Source organism: Pipistrellus hanaki (assembly GCF_964339955.1).
Source record: "Pipistrellus hanaki genome assembly, chromosome: 7".
Classification (NCBI taxonomy): domain Eukaryota; kingdom Metazoa; phylum Chordata; class Mammalia; order Chiroptera; family Vespertilionidae; genus Pipistrellus; species Pipistrellus hanaki.
In genome coordinates this window covers 60626750-60644961 of record NC_140509.1, presented here as the reverse complement: position 1 = coordinate 60644961, position 18212 = coordinate 60626750, and the positions used below count along the sequence as shown (strand labels likewise).

At 41.6% G+C, this 18212-nt stretch overlaps 1 protein-coding gene across 1 annotated transcript; it reads left to right on the top strand.

Moving 5' to 3' along the window:
- The first annotated feature begins 427 nt into the window (after positions 1-427).
- Positions 428-12817, top strand: RAB32 (RAB32, member RAS oncogene family). The gene is made up of 3 exons (XM_084890463.1): positions 428-742; positions 9113-9390; positions 11948-12817. The coding sequence occupies exons 1-3, from the start codon at positions 496-498 to the stop codon at positions 12095-12097; spliced, it is 675 nt and encodes a 224-aa protein (XP_084746589.1). The 5' UTR covers positions 428-495; the 3' UTR covers positions 12098-12817.
- Positions 12818-18212: the final 5395 nt, after the last annotated feature.

The window sequence follows — 18212 nt, the reverse complement described above, 5'->3', positions numbered from 1 at the left end:
GATTTCCAGATGTCAAACCGCCTCCGTGCAGACAGAGCCAGGAATGAGGTTCAGTCCAAGGCCAGCACCTCCCTAGGTCCCACCCCACGCCCACCTCCCACCCTCCCACCCTCCCGGCTCTGACCCAGACTTGCAGGAGCTGGCTCAGGGGCGCCTGCACTTTGTCAGGCTGACCTTGAACCACCTGCACTCGCCTTGGCCATCCGCGAGTTGCCTGTGGACTGGCCACCAGGGGGCGCGCGGGCTCCGGGCCGCCCGGGCGGATTGGCGACGCCCCGGGGGGAGGACCCGCCGCGAGTCGGCCCTCCCCCCAGGCCAGCCCGGCCCCCTCCCCGCCCCGCACGGGCAGCGAGCGGCCTGCGGTTCCGGGTCCTGTGACCGATCAGGCGGCGTCGCGGGCGCGGCGTCGACGAAGTTTCTTCCGACGGCGGGCGGGGGCCGGGCCGGGGCGGCGGCGGGCGGGCGGCGGGCAGGAGGAGCGGGGCCCGGGCGCCGATGGCGGGCGGCGGAGCCGGGGACCTGGGCCGGGGGGCGGCCGCCGAGGCCCCCGAGACCCGCGAGCACCTCTTCAAGGTGCTGGTCATCGGCGAGCTGGGCGTGGGCAAGACCAGCATCATCAAGCGCTACGTGCACCAGCTCTTCTCCCAGCACTACCGGGCCACCATCGGCGTGGACTTCGCGCTCAAGGTCCTCCACTGGGACCAGAGCACGCTGGTGCGCCTGCAGCTGTGGGACATCGCGGGTGAGCGGCGCCCGCGGGGAGCCCGCGGCGGGCGGGCGGGCGGGCGGCGGGCTCGGGGCAGGGGCGTCTGCCAGGCTCGCCAACCACGGGGACCCCGGGGCTGGGGGACCCTGCTCGGTCTCCTCTCGACCCCTGGGCTCGCCTGGGCACCGTTGGAACAGAGACTAAATCGCACGGGGGTGGGAGTGGCCGGAGTCCCCAGCGGAGCAGAACTGGGGACCGCGCGGTAGCTGGGGACTTTAGCCGCAGGACCAGGGAAGTCAGTGCATGGCTCAGGAGCCCCGGGAGATGCTCCTGCTGAGTCTGGGGAAGGCGCTTGCTGTGCGAGGGATGGAGCAGAGTCCTGGCTGGCTCAGCGCGCCCCCTGGCCCGAGGGGGGCAAGCCTAGCGGGCCTCTGCAGAAGTTTGAACTCTCAGCCTGGACAAGCTTATCAGCACCGGGAAAGGGTCGCGGGAGGTTGGCCGGCTGTTCCCTTCAGCTTTCACCCTCACCGATGAGAACTGAAGTCCGTGATTGACTCAAAGTGATTCCTCTAGGTAGTGACATAATAACCAAACTGAAACCAGGTTCTTGTCAGAACGTTTTTCACCCCCCTGCCTGGGGTGATCCCAGACCCCTCCTCTTTGTGAGTGAAACTCCTCTCTGCAAGGACTGCTCTCATTTCCAGGTCAGGCCAGCCCAGGAGAGGTTTGGGAAGGCATCTCTTGAAACTCGGTGCTCCTTCTCTCTCTAAACCAGCATCTAGCGCCCCACTCCTGCACCAGCTTCTCTCCCACCCCCACCCCCCCAATCTGCTTTCCTGGCATTTGCTTTCAGCTGTCATTTGGGAGCATAACACCCCTCTTTGAGGGGTACCTCTTCTCCTTGCTCTAATTTGTGAACACTTGAACTCCGGGTGGTGAGGTGGGTGGGATGTGGGTATTAAAAAAGATGTCAACTTTTGGAAAGGCTAAATATGGAAGCGGTGCCCTGTCCAATTATCACCAGTGCGAAGCAGCTCCGTATTTGGGCTGGGGCACGTTCAGGGTTGGAGAGGCCATCCTCGACCCTGTAAATGCATAAACCGAAGCCCACACCTTCTCTGGTCACCCAGGTGGGGGAGGACAGGGACCGTGGGGACACAGGTCTGTGAGCGAGGCAAGGCAGTGCCCTTTTCACCCAAAGCTTATTACCTATGAGAAAGGACTGAAAAACTATAACTCAGGTCCTCGTTTATTTAAGATCAGACTTCCCTACTTCAGATACGAGAATACATTTATGGTCATCCGTCCCCCAGAGAAAGGGGGATCATTAGCTGGGTTTTTTTTGGTTCCAGAAAAAAGTTCGTTTGAAAAGTCATCTTTTGAAGCCAGAGGCTTCTTTCGAAACACTTCCTGCTATTTCACAGAACACTTCTGAACAGTAGTGTTGCTTTATGACAGTCCTGGATTCTAACGGTTGCCGGCCATGTGAGAATCATTCTCCCAGAATCTTCAGTGTAGCTGTGGATTTCCAGGAGGGTGATTTTAAGCCCCTGCGTAGAAGGCTTGTTGACTTTGCATTAGTCTTCATTTAAATAACGCGATATTTAGCTATTAAATTATGATTAGGTCCCAGTGCAGGCAAATGAAAGGTTTATAAGGCACAGTTGTGTTTTTAAGCTTCAAGGAAAAATGCTGCTGTTTAGAGACTTGGGGAAAGCAAAAGCATCAGAGTTTTCTTTCTGGGTATCACCTCTTATTTTTTCATTCTTCCTGAAAAGACCTGTACAGCCAGGAAGGACACATGGTCTTTATCAGATTCTGATACATATCAGCCCAAATGGAATATTCTTGCACTTTTGCCTTAAAACACACACACACCACCACCACCACCACCACCACCACCCCTCCTCATCCCCCAATGGATTCCTGGATGTTAGAGACCATTCAACCCAAACACACCAGCAATTAACAAGATTAAATTTACGAGGTAATTGGAAATTATTAGGGTCGCCTTATAAATAGGTTTTCAGAGATGGAGTATTAATATATGAGAACAGTGAGAGACAAAAATAACTTGGCTTTAACTTAAGGTTTAAAGAGCTACATTGTTAACTGTGTTTGGTTTGGGTATTTGAATCCTAACTCATACCATTGGAATGAAGTAGTAATGATGTAATGAAGGCAAACTGGGGGCCACTCCAAAAAGTTCCCTTTGGACAAGCATATTTGCCTTATGTAGTAATAAAGTTGAATCATATTTAAATCTCAAAGGATAGAAATAGTCCTTAATTGCAAAATAGTAAGTACAGCTGGCCACTTGATATGACTAACGTAAGGTCTGGTGTTAATATGATCTAGTTTTTCTGTTAATGTAGAGTTAGGAAATGTGGTAAAGAGATTATGTCCACTCTCTGTACTTGAGAGCTTTGGCAAGTGTGACAGGCAGGAGTTGTCCAAATGTTTTTTGTAAATGTGGCCAAGCAGTTCCAGTTAAACTCTTCAAAATAAGAAAAATAGTGACTCTTGTACAGGCCTTAGGGAATCCTTTCTTAATCCATCAAATGAATGTGGCTTTAAAATACAGATGCAGTTTAATATAATTTTTGTGTTAGGCAATTGCTGTATCTTAATTCATGCCTGTTTTGAGACTGCTGCTCAACACATACTGAAATATATTAACTAGAGGCCTGGTGCATGAAATTTCGTGCACTAGAGGGGGGATTCCCTCAGCCCAGCCTGTGCCCTCTTGCAGTCTGGGACCCCTCGTTCCTTACCGCTTGCCTGAAACAAAGGCAGGAGAGGCTCTCACTGCTGCTGCTGCTCTCACCAGCATGAGCCCAGCTTCTGGCTGAGTGGCACTCCCCCTGTGGGAGCGCACTGACCACCAAGGGTCAGCTACTGCGTTGAGCGTCTGCCCCCTGGTGGTCAATGTGCATCATAGTGACCAGTTGTTCTGCCATTTGGTCGATTTGCATATTAGAGTTTTATTATATAGGATGTTGAAGTCTCTGGCAATGTGTTTAATAATTTAATACGTAATTAAGATGTAGCAAGAGATGTCTCTGATCTTCATTTATTATATATTATAGGTGAAGTAGTATTTGACTTACTACTTATTATAAGCTTATTAGCAATTATAGAATTTTCCATGTAGGTTGAATGGCTGGTTTAGACTAAATCTTTACAAATAAACAAACAAACAAATTTTGTCCAGTTAAATCTAATATAATTTAACCTTGTATTCATTGAAGTGATTTGCATTTTTATCTATATACCTCTTAGAGTTTTCAGCTGGGACTGAGAATCAAATTGATATGATAAGTTAACAGTAGAAATTTACTTAATGTAAGTTTTACATGACCCAAGAGCCCTCATAAGGAAATGAAACCCCAAGTACCAAAACATAGTTTGTTTGCCTGAGGATAGACTCTTGGACTGCAGGAGCCTGCAACCAGGAGGCTGATGGGGTGTATGGACTCTATTGGTTGGTTTACATATCAAAGACATGCTCTCAGCAAATTGTCTCTAAGAACTAGCTAACCCTGGGAGGGTCAGTCCTTCCCTTGGTCCACAAGGCCCTAGGATGTCAAAGCTTCATAAAATGTAGAAAATAAAAAGCATAATTAATATATACTTCTAGGCATTTATTAAGACAGATTGAAAGTATACTTGCAAAGAGGAAGACTTTGAAGGCCTTAGATTTGTAACCCCAAAATAGCATATTCTTAAAATAATAAGGATTTCACACTTAAACTACACTTACCTAATAGGGAGTGGGTAAGTTAACAAGTTTAAGTTGTATTATGGTTGTAGAGATCTTACCTTGAATGATAATAAAAATAGTAAAAGCATAAATGTAGGGAAATTTCTGAAGGACATAAAAGTTCAAGGAAAATAAAGGTGCTTTATAATTTTATTCAATTATATTGTCATAAAAGCTTTTTGACCCTTTGCAATCCAGGAGACTAGGAATCTGTAATTTCCTCACTCTTCTTTTGCATGAGATGAACCAGATAGAACCACATAAAAATAAATGGCTAACAGGGGGTTAATTTAAGGATCTCTATTGGTCTTCCTAACTGATATATGGCCTTACATTCTCTTCTTCCCATTCTTTACATTAACTTCTATCCAGATATTTGCCTTAAGCATCTTATGCAGTGATATTTTCTATTGCTTCTTGAAATTAAGCTAAATGTATGAGGGGTTTTTTTTTTGGTTTTTTTTTTTAGTGTGGTTATATGGTGCCTCCTCCATCAGACTCATGGGAGATGCTTAAAAGGCAGATTATTTAGCATCAAACTGTATCATCTGACAAACATCACCATGAAGTCGGTTAACTCACCTAGTAAGTGTGTGGTTGGGCCATCCAAGGCTGGTGAGCAGAACCATAAAGTTTTTATGGATTGAAGCTGAAGTTTCACCACTCAGCTATTGCTTGGTCATAGTTCATATTTTTGTGGTTCAATCAAATGTACATGCTAGGAAATCTAGGGCTTTTAAAAACATTTTTATATTGCTTCTCCAAATAAAATTATGTAATGGGATATTGGTGTAGGTAATTAGTAATCCTCCATCCTTAGCAAATTAGAATTCCCAGAGATGAGGCCTGAAAATTTGCAATTTACCAAGCCTCATGGGTGGTCTGATTTGTACTAAAGTTGAGGACAGCTATTATGTCACTGACTTACAAAGATGGAGCATGGATCCAGATATTTCTGACATCAAAGGTTTCATTGTTATGTTATCTCCCTATCATTTTACATAGGACTAAGTGGTTGAGTGTTGACCCATGAACCAAGAGGTCACTGGTTCCATTCCCCATCAGGGCACATGCCCGGGTTGTGGACTCAGTCCCCAGTAGGACCGTGCAGAAGGTGGCATATCGATGTTTTCCTCTCATCAGTGTTTCTCTCTCTATATCCGTCATTCTTCCTCTCTCTAAAAAAATAAATAAAAACACATTAAAAAAATAAGAAAATTAGAGAAATGAATGGAATTGTGTTATATCATGTAACTCCCCTTACCTTCTTAGTAGTACATTATTAAACTGTGAAATTCAGTGCATATAAAATCTACACTCAGATGGTGCTAATTTGATGCATTATCTTTTAAACTTCTTTTACTGAGAATAATACACTCATTTTATGGAAAATTATGCAAGTCAGTGCAGGGAACAGGGGGAATGTGCAACTAGCATACAGTCTATTCTCACATCCTTTTATTGATTATTATTATGGAAGTTTAAGAAATTGTTGTACTTTTAACAATACCTTTATAATTTTAACATGTTAAATACTAAAGTGTAATGCTGGGGTAAGTTTATAATAGCTTGATAAATTAGTACCACAATGAGTCAAACTTGATGCCTAAAAATACTCACATGGCTACAAATTATAACCTCATACATGTAAAACCCAAGACACATTACAACATCACATTATTACAAAAATCAAGCTGTATAAAGTGTTAAATGGACATATAGTTATCCTTTTAGAACCAATGATTGGACTTAAATTTTGGCTGGGTCTTGACCTATCAGTCGCCAACCATATCAGCTTGTTAGAAGAACTTCATCTCTGAAGTGCACAGTGATATTTAAGGATTTTTATAAATGGTTTCACATGCACTCACTAGAAAGTATGCATTTTCATCCAGTCACCTTGAGCAAGAATATGTAGCCCAGTGCATGGGAAAAAGTAAGCACTTATACTTGGAAAACTAGGCACCAATGGTCCCAGTGCTTGACTTGATTGTAATTGTGAAATTTATATTTTGAGTTTCAAACAACATTAAGAAACTTTTAGATTATTTAGCAAGTGGGGTATGAACATATTAAAATATGGAGACAAACATTAGCAAACTAAAGGAAACCAGTGATTCAAATCCTAAGAGAAAGCATCTGTGGCCTGTGTTTCTGGTAAAGGTTCAAGAATGCAGTACTTGTCTCAACTTCTTTTCAGAGTTATTAGAGTTGGATACTCCCAGATATTAGATAAGCATTTTAATACTTTTGGTAACATGTGTACCCTAGGGGTCATCCCTCTGGGTATGGTCTGCATCTTTACATTTCTCTGAACCTAGATGACTGGTACAGTGCTCTTTTTCTCCTTTCTCAGTGCCAAGATGTGTAGTTATAATAAAAACACAGATAGGAACTTCTAGAGAAGGAAGTAACTCTTCATTTTAAAGGATAAGACAATGTAGAGTCCTTTGGAATATGCTGGCAATGGGCCCACAGCAATATGAATGAAAAAGGCTGTCCCTAATATCAGGGTCACTCAGGTAGTCAGCAGTGGGACATTTCCTTTAGCTGCCATAGAAAAGCCTTAAGGGACAGAGAGCAGAGGGTTAACTTGTGCATTAGGGCTGTGCTATGGTACTTACTGCCTTGGATCTGTTTGGAAACATGGGGACATATGGAGCAGTGTATACCCAGAAAATATTTGCCCAACAGATCGGACAGCACACTAGATAACCAATCAGCCTAGGATACTTGAGGAACTTCATTTCCCTGGGGTTTTATTTTCTTGGCTACAAAGTAAGAGAGGTATGACTAGATAATACAAGCTGTTCTTTTCCAGTTATAATATTGTCCACTTTAAGGGTTTTGTCGGGAAAGCATGGAAGTGTTCTCCTCCCTCCAGGGAGAAATAGCCACAGGACTGGTTGAAGAACATGGTGTTGCTTAAAAGTTCTCCCACCATCTGAACTACTTCCTCAGACCTACGAAGAGGAAGATCTCTCGCCCGGTCAATGTGGCTCAATGGTTGAGTGTCTACCCATGAACCAGCAAGTCACGGTTCGATTCCTGGTCAGGGAAACATGCCACAGTTTTGGGCAGGATCCCTAGTAAGGAGTGTGCAGGAGATAGCCAGTCAATGATATTCTGTCTTCATTGATGTTTCTGTCCCTCTCTCCTCCATTCCTCTCTCTGAAATCAATACAATAAAATGAGATTTTAAAAAAAGAGGAAGGTCTCCTGGGTCCTGCTGAGTTTCCATATTGCTGTAAACTTTTAATTCTTAACATGTCCACACCACACAAAACAAAACTTATGCAACTGTCTTTGTAGTGAGTAACTATGGCTTTCTTCTCCGGCCAGTCCTCTCCTGCCATAGGACACAACCCAGGAGCGCTCAGCGTTGCAGGAATTTCACTTACGTGTTTGTGGAAAGTAGAATCTCAGAATAATCAAGATTTGGGGGGGAGACTAAAATTATTTTATTCTTCCATTATTCCATTAATATCTAAAAGTGCATGATGGCTTAGTAGCATTTGAAGGAGAAATATATTTATTCAGGGTAGCTTTGCATTTGTTACTATCGATAAAATGTAGATAAAGCATGCTTTTCATCATGTGTTTTACTAGGAAAATGTCTTACTGCAGTGTTGTTTTTTAACATTGATCAGAGTTATAAATCTCAGAGTAATGTTGATTGCCACTCATGTTTTCTTAGTCCTCTACTCAGTAACTTGGCTGATTGAAGGTATAAGCTTTAAAAGTCAAGGCAACTCCAAGTTCAGAATGGCTGGCATCATATTTCCATAGGCATGTGGGAGTCAGGAGACCCAGGTTCAAGTCTCATCTTGAGTCATTGCTACTGAATACTGGTCAGGCAGCTCTTTGCGTGTTTCTTCGTCTGTCAGCTGACGATAAGGACCTTCCTCCTCCAAGAATAGTGTGATATCAGATAGTAAGAGCATGCTTTGCCAAGTCCTATATGATAGGGTAAGCAATAGATTTTCCCCCAAAAGTTTTTAACCTGTTAAATTATTTTAAAAGTACAATCTTTGGAGAACTCTGTAATTTGATCCTTCCTTTAATAGCACAACCATGGTGCTACTTTTTGTTCTAAAATAATAGTTTTGCATGTGTCTGCCTTCGTAGAAGAGAGCAATCTTGTATATCGAGTCAAAATCCGGTGGAGATGTGAAAGATAAGTTAAGAGTATGAGATTCTGTATCTCATGTCCAGTCCCAATCTTTTTGGTTAGCATAAACCCACTATATTTATCTTTTTCCTGCAAGCTTCATTTTCTTCTATTCTTGTCTCTTCTTCCTCTACTCCCAGCTTGCTTTTTTCCTTTGGTACCTCTCTTCTCTTAGCCCAAGGGAAGAGTGAAGTGATGGACTCTACTTTAAGTACTGACCTTGAAGGTTATGGACACCGTGTTGTACACGAGCAGAACAAAAATGAGTTCCTTGTGTATTCAGGCCACATGATCAGCCACTCTGCTTTGTGAGTCAGCTCTGTGTGTATGTTTTTAATCTCACAGTTGATGTTGCAGTGGAATGGGAGAATATGTGTTTATGCCATTATTCTTAGGGTCAAAGAGGTTCTATCTAAATAGGGATCCTGACTAAATCAGGAGTGTTTAACCTCTTACTGTATTTTTTTTCTAGGGCAGGAGCGGTTTGGCAACATGACCCGAGTCTACTATAAAGAAGCTGTTGGTGCTTTTGTAGTCTTTGATATATCGAGAGGTTCCACATTTGAGGCCGTCTTAAAATGGAAAAGTGACCTGGACAGTAAAGTTCATCTTCCAAATGGTAGCCCTATTCCTGCTGTTCTCTTAGCTAATAAATGTGACCAGAAAAAGGAAGGTGGCCAGAGTCCTGCCCAGATGGACCAGTTCTGCAAAGAACATGGCTTCACTGGATGGTTTGAAACCTCCGCTAAGGTGAGATCTCCCTGAGCATCCGCCCTGCTGTTAGCTTGTAAATATGAAGTATTTAGGTGGACTTAGGTGAGTGCTGGTTGGAAGCCTAGAAAAAAGTTCAGTCAACAGCAGCAATGCTTTCAAAATTGGTTAGTGGGAGTTGAATAGGATAGATTTCACATTAAAATGAAAATGAGCTGTTATTTAGAGTAAATAACAAATGCCATTTTCTGTGAGCTTGAGTCTTTAAATGAAGTCTCGTGCACCAAGAGTTTATGAGGTGAAGCACAAGCATTTTTTTTTTTTAATTTTCCAGAAGGCTAACAAAACCTAGGGCCATGATCCTGGTGAAGATGTAGTTCATGTGCAAGGCTAGCAAAGGCATTGAAAGAGTCAGAGAAATGTATTTGGATGACACTTGATGAGTTTTATATTGACTGTGTATGAAATCATTTGAACAAGAAGAAAGTATCAATATTTGTGACATATTTCCTCGTGAATAGTAGAGTGAGAATTTTTCTTTGAACCATTATGGGAAGTTGGATAATTTTTTTTTTTTTTTTTTTAATCTTTCATGGTGTGGTAGCTCAGTTGGTCAGAGTGTTGTCCCAATATGCTAAGGTTGCAGGTTCAATCCCTGGTCAGGGAACATACAAGCATCAATCAATGAATGAATAAATAAGTGGAACAAGTTGATGTTTCTCTCTTTCTCTCTCTCTCCCTCCCTTCCTTCCTCCCTCCCTCCCTTCCCCCCCCCCTCTCTCTCTTTCTCCTTCCCTCCCTCTCTCCTTCCCTCCTTTTCTCCTTTCCTCCCTTCCTTCTTCCCTCCCTCCTATCCCTCTCTCCCTTCCTCTCTCAAACCAATAAGTTAAATAAACACACACATAAGTCACTTTTGAAAGTCTTAACAGCCTAGATATGCAAGAAAGCAAAAGTGAAAATCAAAAGCACAAAGTATTGGAGAGTAGAGGGTGCTTGTTTGTGTGTGTTAGAAGATTCACTTCTACCTGACAGACAGAACTTTAAGCAAGTGGGCCTCATACACTGATAAGGACAGATCATGCATGCCTTATTCTTGTCCAAAATGCATAACGAACTTAATGACAAGGAAGCATCAAGCAGACCCAAATTAAGAGATATTCTCTGGCAAGTATTCTCCGAGAATGTCAAATTCATGAAAGTAAGGAGACTAAGGAACTGTTCTAGATTAAAGGAGACAGGAGATATGACCGCAAAATTCAGCTGCTCACCTGTACAGTCGGTATAATTTGAATATGATAGAATAATGCTGATAGTACTATTATCTAACTTCCTGATTTTGATAGTTGTACTCCAGTTATCTAAAATGTTAACATTTGAGGAATATGGGTGAATTTTTACTATTATTGCAGTTTTACTAAATAAAATTATTTAAAAATATTAAGTTAGATATTTTAAAAATCACAGATTTTGCTATGTGTTGCTTTTTGTCTAATTGATGACGACTTATAAATCTATTGCACACATGTGATAGGTAGTGATTCCATAGGATAGTCTTAATGGACATCACACCTACAACATTGTCTCAGGTCAATTTACATGTGCCATCTAAAATTAATGATTCCTACTAATAATACAGGAGGGGCATGAGGACTATATAAATCAACTAAAGTCAAAATAAGTCAAGGGCCTGCCTGGTGCTGCCTGACGTGGAACTGGGCTGACCAGAGATGCAAGCAGACCAGGAAGAGCTTCTGGACAGGGAAAGCTCCCACAAGGATTGATAACTAGCTCCTCACCCGTACCTTACCGCTCTACCCATACCTTAGGGAAAGCACAAGGCCACAAAATATACCTTGTAATGGTTAAAGTTAATCCCAACTTTTCCCCATGCCAGCAACTTTCCAAGGAAACTATAAACAGAACAGATATAAGCTTAACTTCTAGAAATTGTCAGAGTTTCTTTCCTTCTCTCATGAGACCCCACAAGAGAAGGAAATGAGACTATTCTGTGGAGTGGCTTTACTTACGTGTCCTCTGTGCTCAATAAAACGTGCTTTTCCACGTTAACCTCTTGTCTATCTGGCTCCTGCCTTGAATTCTTACCTGTGTGAAGCCAAGAACCCACTCCTCTGGCATCACTCGGAGATGGGAAAGCAACAGGATGGATTTATCCTCTTTTAATGTGGTGTGGCCCCTTGACATTTTTCTTCAGATGTATCCAGAATGCTTGAATTAGATGTTCAAGGGCAGGGATGGTTTCGTTTCAGTGCTTCCATTCATGTGAGTGGCAACCCAGAGGGGGGTAAATTTTTATTTTCAACCATCAAAATAGTTTTTTTTATTTGCAACCATCAAAATCGTTTTTTAAACCTCAGTGGCAAAACGTTTAAAATAGGAACATCTAAAAAGGTGATCTTTTGTCAAAAAAAGAGGTTTCCGTAGCCACGTGATACAGTGGCATTGAACTCTTGGCTAACACTTCAGTGTCGGAGAAGATGATGCTGAGGAACTTTCCTAGTTCCTGTGAATGTTCTTAATGCTTTATTCTGTGGGTCAATTCATAGAACTGATCTTGTTCCTTATTCCTGCTTCACAGGACAACATTAACATAGAGGAAGCAGCCCGGTTCCTGGTAGCGAACATCCTCATGAACCACCAAAGCTTTCCCAATGAAGACAACGATGGGGACAAAATTAAGCTGCACCAGGAGGCCTTGCCAGCAGAGAGCAAATCGCAGTGTTGCTGATGTGGCCTCAGCTCCTCTCCTTCTTGCCAGAGGCAGCCTGACTTCATTTCTCCATTTGGAGCAAATTTCTGAGAAGGGATTGAGATGGTGGATGCCCTGCTCTGGGATCTTCCCAGGGCTGTGCTTTAACGTGACTGTGAGGGCCATGGGAGCCTTAGCTGAAGTGGGTATTAGTGTCTATCCTGAGCATGGCCAGACATGGAGTGAGCACTCGGGCTTCTCTCATTGCTGTTGCCCTCAGGTTCAGGATAATGTTTACATCCTTCTTCACATCTTTGAAAATGACAATGTCCAGGATTTGGTACGAGTGCACGTTGTGGCTCTTAGTGTAAGCACTGGGGTGGTAATAAAACTTTCCCAGCAGTCTTACAGTAATGGTACGAGTCTATATTTTCGTATTCTGACTTCACTTTTGAGGGAGGCTTTTAGACTGTTAGCTACAGAGGGCTTGACGTTTCTGTTCAGTAAAACAAGCTTCTAACTGGAGCTTGTTTTATCAGATCTATAACAGTCATGGTCAAGGAGAGAAGTTATTCAAAGATTAGATCCAAGGTTCCATAGTGTGAATTGTGAGAGAAACAAGGTCCTGTGGTTTTATATAAAGTTTTGAGCATTTAAAGTATAATACATGAGGAAGGTACATCTGGCTCACAATATTTGTATTACCGTTCAACCCAATTAAGAACAGAATAAATATTTTGATTGATGTCTTTGTTTTAAATTAATGTGGCTCTACCGGGCAATCCGGGGTCTATTTTTATGCCTTAGAAAACTTTGTGTCTGTTTACGTTTGCTTCTATTGCTAAGGAACTTAATGGTATCATGTGTAAGGTGCAACTTCTCTTTTTTAGAGGGATATTTAAAGGTGTTTGTTACATAATCCAAAGCTAATGTGAAATGAACTATAAAAAATTGTCTTATACATTATTATGAACTTGGATAGGAATGATCCATGCATTTATTAATAGCGGGGGTGGGGGAATAGCACAGAATTACACTTGATCTGACAGGCACAGAATTATGCTTGATCTGGGAATAAATAGTACTCATGGTTTGCAAAGTGGAGCTCATACTTCTCACCAACTAAGCTTTGCCTGGGAATCAAAAATATGTACAGTTGAGGCTCGATGCACAAATTATTGCATGGCCAGGATGAGGGGGGCCCTGCTCCCTGGTCGACGGACAGGCTGGCCCTGCCCCCTGGTCGAACTCCTGGTCAAGGGGATAATTTGCATATTACCCTTTTATTATATAGGATTATTATATAGTATATTGCATTTTTAAGTAACTCTTTGACCTTTTCTGATATGTATTCAAGGTCCTTGAGAAAGCTGGCAGAGGCTTATTTAGCTTTCAAATCAATTTACATACTTAAAGAGAGAAAAAAAACCTACAAGTTTCAAATGAAATACTCTCAGAAAAGGTAGGGAGGACTCAGGAGTGGGTATAGTCTCTTCCCTTATTTTCAACAGGGAGAATTAAGCCCTATTTTTAATTTGTATTTTCCCTTACTATCAACCCAGAATAAACATTTGCTTATGTGTACAAGGGAGAATATAGAGAAGCCCATTGCTTGGATATACATGCAACAAATTAATAACGATAGCAGTAGTAAATAACAACAGCTAAATGCTTAGCTATAGGGGGAAAATAAAATGCACAATTGTATATTATTAAAAAACAAAGTTTAACCACGTAAGTTGGAAGATTTAATTGTTTGTATTAAACAATTCATGAATCCAGCTGCATCCAATAGAGCAAGTAAAAGGGACACTTTTAATAAGAAAGGGAGCTATTAACAAAAGAGAGGACTATTTTTAGACCAAGACATTTTGGGGGAGTCAGAGTTTTTTATATGCAAATTGCCTCTTTTTTTTTTTTCCCAATGGGGGGTGGGGGTGGGGGTGAGAAGGCCCAGGTCACACATTACCTCATTCACCAGAGCATTTCTGGGTGTTAATTAAGATTACCTTTCTGGGAGGGACTCAAACAGCAATAGGTCAGGTATTCAATCTAAGTTAGGTGTCATGGGCTTTAGCATAAGTGATGGCATTTGGGCCTGTGGTTTGCTCTTGAACAGTACCCATACAAGGAGATACTGTGCAGCAGTATAGTAGCATTTAAATTAAAATGTGTGTTAAAAAGGAAAGGCTGTGTGAGCCATTCAGAAAGATAAACACCAAAGTCTTTATCTCAATAAAGGCTAGAATTGTGGATGTTGATCAGAGCTGACTTGGGCTTTTTAGACAAGGTTTACATTTTTGTGGTACAGCTTCATTTTACACCTATCAGGGTATTCCCTGCACTGTCATTGAAATCAAAAGGAGCCTTCCAACGGGGAACACAATACTTTTAAAATATAAAAAAACACTTTCCCCCCTCATTTATTTATTGGTCTTTATAATCAACACTTGTGTTTTTTTTAAAGTTGTTTAAAGTATTAGATATGGTATCACATATGTCTCCTTTTCCCCTCATTGACCTCTCCCCAGCCACCCACATCCCCAGCACACGCCCTCACCCCCCTACTGTCTGTGTCCATTGGTTATGTTCATTTGCTAATTCAGTTAACTTTCCTAAAATTAATAGCTGGAGTTATTCAGCTCAGAGTTAAAAATGTATATGCCTGGGTTGTTGGCTCAATCCCTAGTGTGGTGCATGCAGGAGGCAGCAAATCATAGATAATCTCTCATCATTGATGTTTCTGTCTCTCTCCCTCTCCCTCTCTGATCTTTTATATATATATAAAACACACACACACCTTCTTCCCAAAATATATTATTTTTCAATAACCATGGAAAAATCAATATATATATATATATATATATATATATATATATATATATATATATTTTAATTGTGCAATTTAAAGAACAGGCTTTATATACATGTGAAATTATATGAACTACCCATTTCTTTGTACAGGATTTTGTTTTTAAAGATGAATATATTAAGCCACCATTCTTATTTCTGATTCTCCAAGCTGTGTGTATATGGTCTGTATGGAAGAGGTAGAAATGTGGATGATAGAGGTTAGAGTTACATTTAAAAAAAAAAACAAAAAAAAACAAAACGCTGGAATGTTAGTAATTCAATCTACTGCCTCCAAACTGTAACCTAAATACCACCTGGTATTGCCCTACAAGTCCATTGGCACTTCCCATATTGAATCCATTGTCTTTGAATTTTCGTTTCGCTGCCAAACCTGCCCTAGAGGTTTAAGTGTTTGTAGACCGGTTTCTCCCATTAGCTCGAGGTGCAGCATTCTTAGGAAACCTTTCCTAAGCCAAATGGTGGAGAGCAAAGAAGCAATTGCCATGAATTTATATGGAAAAACTTTTGAGCTGTCCCAGACCCAAAAAGGAACCTGCCAAATCATGCTAAACAACACACACAACCTAAAATAACACTAACCTGCAGTAAACGCAGGAATGCACAAAGTAAATGGAGATGAGGCACAGGTGCTCACAGTCACAGTTTAGAGCAGTGTTTCCCAAACTTCTCTCATGATGAGAATCACCTGGTGGAGTTGTTAAACTACAGATTCCTGAATCCCACCTAAGAAGTGCTAAACTAGAATTTTGGGGAACTTATAGGTAAAATTGTCTTAGAGCACTAGTTAAGTATACAGTTTTACCTGTATGTTCCCAAAAATTCTAGTTTAGCACTTCTTAGGTGGGATTCAGGAATCTGTGGTTTAACAACTCCACCAGGTGATTCTCATCATGAGAGAAGTTTGGGAAACACTGGTTTAGAGCAATGATAGGCCTTGATGCTGAGAAGCTGTGTGGTTCCCAGGAGGGAGCTTGGCGGGGGGGGGGGGGGGGGGGGGGGGGGGGGGGCTCACACCGCCTGGGTGCACATTGCCTCTGCAATGGCTGCTACAGAAGGAATGCTGGACGCTATCTTCACTTTTCACAACAATTCTTCACTAAAACAATTATTACTGTAGTCTGCTTCCATCAAAGGTGGTAAGAGAGCCCTAGCCAGTTTGGCTCAGTGGACAGTGTCAGCCTGCAGACTTGAAGGGTTCGAGGTGTTCAGTTCTGGTCAAGGGCACATACATTGGTTGCAGGCTCCTCCCCAGCCCTGCCCTGGTCAGAGCTCCTGCAGGAGGCAATCAATCGGTGTGTTTCTATCACATGGATATTTCTTTCCCTCTCTCTTCCACTCTCTCTAAAAACCAATAGAAAAATATCCTCCAGTGAGGATTAAAAAAATAAAAGAATGGTAAGAGAGATAGAATAAAAATTACAAAAAGAAATGGAAATATATATTTTTTAAATCAGAGAACAAAAGGGAGAATGGACAATGGAACTCTCACAATTGGTATGCTCAGAATATGTTAAACTAAAGTGACTCATAGTTTGAAAATAATAGGGCAGAGCATATTAGGGCTATGCAAACAAACCCCAAAAGGCACATATATCAATCATGCACGGCAAAAAACACCAAGTGTGAAACAGGAGAACATGTTATTACAAAGAAAGGAATACACAATGAGAATTTAAGTTATAAATGTTGTTACACAAGTCATCAATATTCATAAAACAAATTCTAGGAAGTATTAAGAAAAAAATGTAGTATACAACTCCAGTTGAACTTTTCTCACTCACATACAAAATAACATAAGATAGATCCTCTGCAAACACACACACACCTTCTTCCCAAAATATATTATTTTCAATAACCATGGAAAAATCAATCACAAAGGTCACCATGGGCTAGCCATGGAGAAACCTCAAATTTTGAAAGAAATCAAATTGACAACATTCATCATAAACCAAGTACAATCAGAAAACAGTAGAAGGCACACAACCAAACCAAGTTAATTAAAACTAATGTGGATATATATTTCAGGCCAAGGGGAAAATTTAAAGTTACAAAATACTGAAAAATAAATTACACAAAACCCCACATATAGAAACCTCTGAGCTGCAGATAACGTCAGAATCAAAATCTTACCTCTAATTGATTATAATAAGTAAATTCTTCTACACAAAACATAGTAACATGTTTGATGGGACACTTAAAAATGAATTTCCAATAACAAGTAAATGCTAATAAAAGGGCAAACACTAAATCCGAAGTTTGGATGTATATCTTTGTGTATTGAGTCAGCTCATATAGGATCATCCCTGCTCTGACACTTGAACTGCTCACCTGTATGAAAAGGAAGTTTTACCTGTGTAATTTGTAGAGCTTGGTGTTAAGCTGCAGGTATGACACAGTGGTTCTTTCTGTTGCTTTGGGCAAGGTACTTGCATGGCTTCAACAGAATTCTGACCTGAACAGAAATTGCTTCCCACTCAGTTGTAATTTTATGAGGCAGAGGCTAGAAATTCAGAATAAATAATAAAAGATCGTCCAGGTTAACATTTAATGCTCAGTGTGGAATGTAGCTGATGATGCGAGAGGGGAAACATGGCCTACCGGTAGAGAGATCTTGCTTTAGGATGTGAAAGACATTCTGACTTGGATTTCACACAGGTAAATGGGGGGAAAGCCTGTAAGGAAGGAGCAAATATGTTTGCTAAAGTTGTGTCTTTAAAGCTGCACCATATGGAAGAAGTAAGCAATCCCCAATAAAAAAGAACATAGAATGGGGCCTATAATCTGATTTTAAATGTGGCGTTATTTGCCATATTAGCTAGCATACCATTGAGATAAGCATTAAAAAAAATGGTAGACATAGATTTCCCCAAAAAATATTTTTGTGTAATCCATAGCTTTATTTATTGACAAAAGACTTAGTGGATTAAAGATGGCCCCAATTTCTGTGACTCTCCTTGGAGAATTGGAGTATATTATCTCCTCATCCTGTATCGAGTCTGGCCCTATGACTGCATAAGCCCTAGATGGTGGCAGAAGTGACACCATGCCAGTTCTAGGCTTAGCCCTACTGAGGGCTGTCAAGCAGCTTTTGCTTCTTCTCTCTGGGACCACTCACTCCCAAACTCTGCCTCTCTGAACGTAGCTGCCACCCTGTGAAAAGCCCAGGCGACATGTGGGGCCATGCGAGGCGCTGTGGTCAACATGCCCAGCTGAGTTCCAGCCTTCTGCCAGCATCAGTGGCAGCCGTGTGAGCGAGCCATCTTGGATGTTTCAGCCCAAT